At 38.5% G+C, this 9,482-nt stretch overlaps 1 protein-coding gene across 1 annotated transcript; it reads right to left on the minus strand.

The window, feature by feature from the left end:
- Nucleotides 1-3,764: 3,764 nt before the first annotated feature.
- On the minus strand, nt 3,765-8,379 carry LOC123878101 (glycine-rich cell wall structural protein-like). Its single transcript, XM_045925170.1, has 4 exons — nt 8,278-8,379; nt 5,502-5,621; nt 4,495-4,822; nt 3,765-3,932 (listed from the first exon to the last, which is right to left on the minus strand). Exons 1-4 carry the CDS (start codon nt 8,339-8,341, stop codon nt 3,926-3,928), a joined length of 519 nt encoding a protein of 172 aa, XP_045781126.1. The 5' UTR covers nt 8,342-8,379; the 3' UTR covers nt 3,765-3,925.
- Between the last annotated feature and the right edge of the window lie 1,103 nt (nt 8,380-9,482).

The following is a 9,482-nucleotide window of genomic DNA, read 5'->3' on the forward strand; positions in this document are numbered from 1 at the left end:
TTGGCTTACGTAATCTAATCCACCATTTTTATTTTATTTCTAAAATAGCGGCTACGAATCGATTGACACCTCATTCATCAAAATCAGCCCAGTAGTTTAGGTGCTACGGTGGAACACACAGAATCTGGATACACACATACATACATAATTAGACTGCTAAAATCCTAACCCTTCCTTTTGGCTTTGCCGCAGTCGGATAAAAAAAAACTATTACGTCAAAGGGGTTCGAATACTAAAATATTCAAACCCCTTTGCCGTAAGTTAATCATCTAAGCTACTTACGTGCGTAAAACTTACAGGTGTATCCGCGGCCTTAGAGAATAAAATGCTCTGGTCATGATTCCGGTACAGCTTGTAATGCCTATTGTAACTTTGATGTACTATTTGTATTTGTAGAATTGTTACTGTGACCTTAGTCACGTATTTTTTTTTTTTAATTATTTGTAAATAAAAAACTTTATTGAGAATTTTTTTCGTTATTATTTGAAATTTCCTTGCTAACAACGACATAAATGTTTCACTAGATGCGGCGCTTCATAGTATCAACAGGTTCCAACGAACACCGGTCTCCGCATTTAGTCAAACATTTAATAACTATTCAGGTTTTTATAATTGCATTTTAAATATAAAAATAAACTCGATTTCGAGGTTTAACTCAAGGTGAAGGAAAGGAAAAAATATATTCTGATAAGTACAAATAAAATTACTTTTTTTTTTTTTTATTAATTTTTATCTATTTCTAATCAATATCAAGCTTCCATCAAATCGGTTAAAAGCGTTTTAGTACATTTTCTGCATCGTAATATTATCAGTGTTAGAATTTTTAGAGAAAATCGTCTTACATTTTGATTAATAAAATGTAAGCAAACCGCAGATTACTTCCTTGGAAAACGCGTAGTCTTGTAGGTGTAGTACGCGACAAGTCGACATGGCAATCGTGGTATGAGGTGGGCGGACACCCCGCACACCCGCGCTATCCCGCACCGGGTGTGCGGGGCGTCCCCACCCTGATTGCCATATCGACCTGTCGCGAACTATAGGTTCGATGACGCCGTAGGAACGTCCCATGCGCCGACTATAATGCTCCATCAATACCAAACAACGCCATAATTATCGCGATAATCAACGCGTTAAACTGTGTGGCCAATTAACGTCTAAGCTCTAATGCTAATTGAGTTGGGGTTAAAATCGTCTAACGCCAAACGGCATTGTGAATGCCGTTATACGTTGATCGTGACTACATATACGTTTAACGGGAAACGCCGTTGACCATCGCGATGATGGCCGTTGATGTCGCTGGGACATAAACCATCAGCGCGTCATTTACGCCTTTTTGGTGAGTTGCGACTTGCTTACATTTTAGGTCGGCTATGACAAAATTAGTATTCTAGTTCAATCAGAAGCTGAAGCCGATGCGGCCGCGGCCGCTTGCACGTAGGTGTGTCCGTATCTTACGCCGTCTTCATAGCCGTTCTCATAGCTACCACTCTCGTCTTCGAGTGAATCAGAGTCGCTGTTGTGGTTATCAGATCCTTCGTGAATGACACCTGAAAAAGATGTACAAAAAACAAAAAAAAACCGGTCAAGTGCGAGTCGGAGCTCGCTCTTTTAGGGTTTTATGGTACATAATATTATATTTCATATCCCTAATTAGTTTAGTTTTTGAGATAGCCCCCGTTACAAAAATGTTCTAAAACTGACAACTCTGACGCCCCCATTTCTTTAATTTTTATGACAAAAATAATTTCTACACAATGAAAAATATAGGTAGGTACCCTACTCAATGAGTTCTAAGCAATTAAACCCTACATGCTAGGGTAAGAAAAGAAATTTTTCGGCTCCTTTTTCATATGAGGGAAAAAAACAATTTAATTGAATCCCTAAAATAATTAACTTAATTGAATTTTTAATTCAATATTTTTTGAGTCATCGTTTTACACCAAATACCACAATTTCAGCTTAGAAACCATTTGAAACGCATTTCGTCTACGAGAGACTTGTGAGACGCAGACAGACAGAGAGACGACGGACAAACAGACAGCAGAGTGACATTAATAGACCTCCGTTTTTACCCTTTGGATACGGAAACAGTACCAGCCAGTTTTGGTGCCAGCAGATCTGATTGCAGCCAAGCGGTATACTCTGTCCACGGAGAGAAGTTAGCATAGAGCATTAAAAAAGATAGATACTTTCGTTTGTGATTAGTTGGCCATACAAAATGGTTAACGCCCACTGAGTTTTTGTCTTTGTCATTTGTATGGGATTATGTAACAGAGAGCGCCCTATAGGTACTAACTTCTCTCCGTGGATAGAGTATAGTTATAACACACACACACACACACACACACACACACACACACACACACACACACACACACACACACACACACACACACACACACACACACACACACACACACACACATACACTAACACACGCTTAGTTCTGTTATAATTTATAATTACTTTTATATTAACTGTAATCATACTTGTATATTGTAAACCCATTTGGCCTTATTTTTATATTATAGTTTAAAATGTAAAATTATAATAATTGTACCGCTGTTGTTTACAAATAAAGGAATAAAAAAAAAAAAAAATAGAGCAGTGCTTGAATTTATTTAATTAAAAAAAACTTACCTGGTAAGGCAAGGACTGTGCTCACCAATAGCACCAATAGAAGCAGGCTTATTAATTTCTCCATAGCTAATGCTTATTTAGTGCCTATGTATGTATTAGTAAATATAGTATGCTGTCTATGATATAGCAGAAAACAGACTTGTGGAGTGATGACTCCACACTGCTGTTTTATATCAGGCAGGGACAATAGGACAAACAGGATGGACGTTGCATGTCAAATTATCTTTTTGGAGTTGTTTGTATGAAGGTCGCGAACTTGACTGTTTTGCTTTCGTTAATGCGATGTGGACTGATAAATTAAGTACTCACGCTTTTATTTGGTACCTACCTAATTACACACAGAATCTACATACTTAATATCGCTAGTCTAGTGGTTAGCATGTTCAACTGCAGATGACGAGGTCCTAAGTTCGATTCCCGGGTCGGGTCAGAAAAATTGTTAGGTATTGGATTTTCCTGTTCAGAAATTCTCAATACCTAGGTACTAGCCCGGAGTTAATAAGTTGGCGGTGTTTTACCCGTGCTCGGAGAGTATATAAAACCGTCGGTCATGAGCATGATCTCTCTCCGGTCGTGTCGGATTTCCTTCTCATCGGGCTATGAGAGTGAGGGAATGTGTGCACCTGTTTTTACGCACACACTTGTGCAGTATAATGTCTCACGCGCAATTAGCTAATCTTCATAGTGATGGGCCACCGTGGCTGAAATTCGGTCAAACCGTGATAGCCTAGTGGTTAAGAGTCTGCCTCCTATTCGAAAGGTCGGGGGTTCGATCCCGGGCACGCACCTCTAACTTTTCGGCTTTATGTGCGTTTCAAACAATTAAATATCAGTTGCTTTAATGGTGAAGGTAACACATAGTAAGAAAACCTGCACACCTGAGAGTTCTCCATATTTTTCAAAGGTCTGTAAAGTCTGTCAATCCGCACAGGGCCCGCGTGGCAGACTGTGGCCTAAACTAAACCCTTCTCATTCTGAGAGGAGACCCGTAGTGGGCTAGCAATGGTTGATCATGATGATGTTGATTACCTACTTATAAAAAATCTGTTACAGTGTAGTGTGTGGACCGTGGTGGTCATTAGCATTACAATATAAAGGTAAGGAAACTAAATAAAAGGTTTTTATTTAGGTAATTGGTTTTATTTAGTTCATAATATTACGAATAATATTATGGCGAGCAGTTATTACTATATCACATTCGTTTTTGCTTATCTCTACAGGCAATTTTGAAGTTATTCACGAAAAGTTCAGAAGTTTTTGCTTGAGTCTCGCTCTTGTGCCGAAATTAGCGTCTGAAAATAAATAAGAAACATAACATTAGGTAGGTATCTACTTAGTAATCATACAAAAATCCAGAGAGATTTTATATTATAACAGCGTGCCATGCTCGTCATATTATCATTAAGTATAGATAATTTAATACTTTGCCTCTCATACTTCTTTGTAATAGAACATTATATAGGTGAGGAGACAGAGTGCGTGCAATTTTACCGACGGAAAGTCCACATTTCAAAGTTTATTATCTAAGTATACATTTTGTGTATATTAACTGAAATAAGTGCGTAAACTATGAGATAATTAAAAAAAATAAAAACACGATCGCCCTTCCATATTGATTTAAAAAAAAAATTCAATAGTCAGTGGCAGTCTCGATAATTTAAGGATTCTAACGATACCCCTTGCATCCAAATCTGTGCAGAAGTTATGGCGGAATAAACAAACCCACATGTACATACGTACTGAACTCTGAAACACTCCTTTACCCATGGAAGTGTAAAAAGTACTTTTATAAAATGTTTCAGTACTTGAGTTTGTATTTTCGAAAGGCTATAAAAAACGTAGGGGCGAACTCACCCGTATCCACCATATCCGCCGGAGCCAGCGCTCGCACTAGCGCTAGCTTTGGCTCCACCGAAACCGCCTTGACCGCCGTGACCGCCGCCGCCGTGACCGCCGTGACCGCCACTACCGCCGAGACCGCCGCCCAGTCCGCCGCTGCCGCCGCCTCCGTGACCTCCGCCGAGACCGCCGCCGCCGCCGCCTCCGTGACCTCCGCCAATACTGCCTCCGATGCCGCCGTGATCTCCGCCAAGTCCGCCGCTGTGACCACCAAGACCACCTCCGCTACCACCGCCAAGACCGCCGCCATGGCCTCCGCCACCACCACCGCCTAGACCGCCACCTGTAAAAAATGATGCGGCAATGTTTAAAAATAATATCATTTTTTTCTTCTTGAAATCATAAAGTGTAAACATAGTTTAGAAGTAAGTTTATTATTGTAAAGTAAACTCATGTTTCATAAAACTGTAAGCTGTTACTCTACCCGATATTCTAACGTTGCTTACTATACTTTTATAAGTCGTTAATTGTGAATCCTTTATCAGCATGCGCAAGATTAGATGTAGAGTCACGTTCACTTCATTTAGAATAAGCCACAAAAAAGGACAAAGAATTCTACTTGGTTCGATGTACTCGCTCACCGCAAAAAACGTTTGTAAAGTTTTGTACGAGTAATAGATAAGGTTGTTGTGGATAGTTAATTCTGTGCGTATAATTTAAACTGCACATAAAAAAGATTCCGCGATAAAAAAACGCAAAAATGGATCTAACAATAATTTCGGTAGATGGATTTATATTATTCTAATGTGAATGCCTCCGCTGTCTGTCCTTCCGCTGTATCTCGTAAACCATAATAGGTAGAGAGTTGAAATTTCCACCGAGATTTACAAAAAATACCTAATAAGAATTTCAAAATGGCCGCAATGTAAAAAATTTGAAAATTACAAAATCTTACACGATGGTACGGACTACGGAGCCCAACTCGCAATTGACCGATTTTTTTTATATAAAAAAACACTTACCACCCCCATGGCCGCCTCCTAAGCCACCACCGCCTCCGTGGCCGCCACCGAAGCCACCGCCGCCGCCACCGCCACTGCCGTAGCCGCCGCTACCGCCTCCGTTGTTACCACCGCCATAACCTAGTTGAAAAAAAATACTTTACATAATACAATTATTAGGGTTCCGTAATTTATAATTATTTATAAGGGTGTCAACAGCCAACGGGACACTATTACTAAGCTTCCACTGACAGTCCGTCCGTCTGTCCAATTGTCTGTCAGCAGGCTGAATCTCATGAACCATGACAGGTAGAGAGTTATACAATAGGAATGCATACTCTGTGATAAATTTTATTAAAAAGCGTTATTTCTTGTAGGTACGATATGATACCGAACCCTTCGTGTGTGTGGCTACCTTTTGCCCTTTTTCGCATTCTTATGGTGCTTGGATCACGCTCCTGTAAATGATCTAATTTGAATGGCACTGGTGCAACACACCCACGTCAGTTAAGTAGGCAAACATTTATTTACATCATTTATAAAATGCTATCAGTCGAAATGATATCAACATTAGGTATCTAGATAGGTAAGTTATAATATTTCGGTGTCAAGAGCTCAGTTCGTATCTAAAAATTGCTATTAGCACTTTTTGTTAGCGTTATCATGAAAATTTTTGATAAAACACAATCACGAATTAAAGTTATTTGCACAAGAACACTCGATGTGATGAATTGTATCCATCGGAAATAAAATACCTACCTTATTATGTGGATGATTTAGTTAAATAGTGGCGTAGAAATATTTATCTATATACTGAAAACAATTTAAAAAGTGAATTTTTTAAACTAAAAAACTTTTTTAATACCACGTTTTTTAAACGGGCTATAGTTAGCTAAGAAAATACTTCTAAGATTAAAACGAAAAACGTTGGGCTACTCGAAAAGTTAGTTTAAAATCGATTGCAATTTGTCCAAACAGACAAACAGACTGACCGACAAGAGAACGAGTTAGTAAAAACATAAAAAAATGGCCCTGGATATTGCTAGAATGAAGATAATCTATTTAATTTGAATTTCATCAAGTTTTTTCGTGAAAGTTTTGGGTACGTAGGTATTTATTAATTTTATAAAAATATCAATAAGATTACAATTCATTGTATAGTATTGGGTATTTAGTATTTACCTGGCTTTTTCTGAACACAAGTAACGATCGCCAGGGTGACACAAACAATTGCAAACCACGACATTTCGACTACAAAGAATAGATTATGAACGCTTCCAGAAGCGTGATATCTTAGCTTAGTGTAATCTTTATCTAGCTATGACTAATTAAAAAAAACCCCTATAACTCAAAATTCAAAATTCAACATATTGTTATTCAATTAATGGACTTTTACAAGTTCTTTTGAATCGTCAAAAGCATCTACCACTGGTTCGGAATACCTTTCCTACCGAGAAGAACCAGCAAGAAACTCGGCGGTTGCTCTTTTCAAAGATTTGATATACAATATTATGCCATGTATAAAAGCAATTGAAGTCCCGCGCATTGCTGGAGCCAATTGCAGGTCAAACTACGAGCAAAATATACTTAGAGGTGCCTATAATATGACCTGTACATTTATTCCCTTAATTTGAACTGAAGTTTCGGTAATAGATTCCATACCAATAAACAGACCTTGGCCTAAAAAGTAGTTTTTCCTAAAATTTTAATTAACTTCACTAAATTTTAATATCAACATCACTATGATCAACCCATAACCAGCCCGCGCCTGCCTCTCTGAATGAGAAGGGTTTAGGCCATAGTCCGCCAAGAAGGCCAAGTGCATAATGGCCGCCTTTAAGAACATTATGGAGAATTCTCAAGCATGCAGGTTTTCTTACGACGATGTTTAAAGTAAAAGCAGATACTATTTAATTGCTTAAAACGCACACAACTCCGAAAAATTATAGGTGCGTGCCCAGGATCGAACCCCCGACCTCCAAATAGACGGTGGAATACTAGGCGGACGTCTTAACAACTAGGCTATCATGGTTATAATATTGTATTCGATATAATTAATTTGTAAAAATCATATCATGCTTATATTAAGAGGGGTCTCTCCGTCACTCGCTCCATACAAACGTAGTTCCAATTTCATGTGAATATTAAGCAACCAAAGTCCATGAAATTTTGCAGACATTAGAAACTAATATCTATGCCTGTGGTTCTCCAGATTTCTGTTAAAATATTCGGTTTCAAAGTTACGCGGTTTTTAAAATTCACATACAAATCTTTGAGCCCCTGAAATTTTAAAACTACATATTTTTAGAAAAATCTAAAACACCATAGGAACATATATTAGTTTCTAGCATATGTCTCCAAAATTTCATGGACTTTGGTTGCTTAGTATTCAAATGAAATTGGAACTACGATTGTATGGAGTAAGTAACGGAATGAGCCCTGTTAAGAATTATTGGCCAGCTATCATAATTTTACTGAATTTTCAAATTCACAAACAACTCTGAACATATGTTGACGAGTGACCTGTCAGAGATTCCATGGTTGGGTCTGCCTTCTCAGACACCACTTGATGAGTTGCGTGAAGGATAACGAGCAGTTGCCCAGACGACGACGCTTGGAACACCGTGGGTTTCAGTCGGTTCAATCCGATATAACCTCCGCGCTTCCCCATGGCGCGATGGTAATTTTAAACCATGGTACCTGCCCATGGCGAATTTCAGGACGCCCTTATTGTATACTTTAAGCTACTAAAGCTTCAATGTAGTATCAGAATAAGTCACAAAAGTAGTAAACCTACCTGGCGCTGCTTGCACGAAAGCACAAACCCCGAGGGCCACACAAACAACTGCGAATCTTGCCATTTCGACTGAATAGATAGAACTGTCTGTGCCCACAAGCGTCCTGCGCCCCCTTATATACCAACCTGCTTATGTCATGAGCTGGCAAATGTTTACAATACTCTTCAGTTTTTCATGCTAGCTTTTTTGCGCTAATTTCGTTAAGGCTGCGACTGACGGAATTCGTTGTATACAGGAAAAATAGCACTTAATTCGTATGTGGTTAAGGTAGCTTGAAATAGACTTTTGTTGTAGTGTTTTACTTGTTAATTTGTTCTTTACCCTTTTCCTTTTCTATTAAAGAAACATAGGTACGTGGATTATAGGCCTTGACTATGATCTTTGCAAAATTTTGATCATGTAGGTATATGTGTTGGTAAACGATACAGTTAAAGATGGGGTTTATTTATATCTCTCTCTGTACATTGTATTCCTTATTACTTACTAAAGGTTGAGGCCCATTTCCATTAACCACTCATGTGGTGGTGGTGGGAAGATTTTCTTGGCATAATAATGCAGTGGATTCCTAAATTCTTTCGCATACATACAGTTTACGGCCAAATATTAAAAAAAAACCTGGTGTAGGTATATGAGTGACCCAGGGATATTCCGATAACTAAGACTTCTGTCGCGTCTATAGTAATTATATTGGCCTGACGACAAAGTTGTATTTTACTGCTGTACTGTGTAGTTACCATGCACAGGCCTATAGTTATAATTAAGCGCTAACTTTCTGCTGAAACAACGCACCTTTATCTAATTAGACTATGGACCCACCTTCTTCTGCTAAGCGACTTCCAAACAGAAGCAAGTTTTGTTCAGAAGTGCGTTTGTATCTTATGTATGTTATCTTTCCCGTAGTACATAGAGTTCGTTGAATATTTCCCTCCTCAACTTTGTGTAAAGCACTGAAGCTTGGAATTGGAAAAAAAGTTCAACGGCTCTGCGAATCAGAACCTACCAACTTACGAATCTTACGAATTTACGAATTAGCCAGATTTTTATTGTAGACTATCACCGGGTGGTTGTATCACAAATTCTAGAACAGACAATTGCTTTAAGGAAGGCGCAATAAAAAAGAAACGTGATCAAATCTGATCGAATTCTAAGATGGAACTCCAGATTTCATGGCAAAGTTTTTTTCCATACCTACTCCTTGTGCGTG

The sequence above is a fragment of the Maniola jurtina genome, chromosome 2 (assembly GCF_905333055.1).
Source record: "Maniola jurtina chromosome 2, ilManJurt1.1, whole genome shotgun sequence".
Classification (NCBI taxonomy): domain Eukaryota; kingdom Metazoa; phylum Arthropoda; class Insecta; order Lepidoptera; family Nymphalidae; genus Maniola; species Maniola jurtina.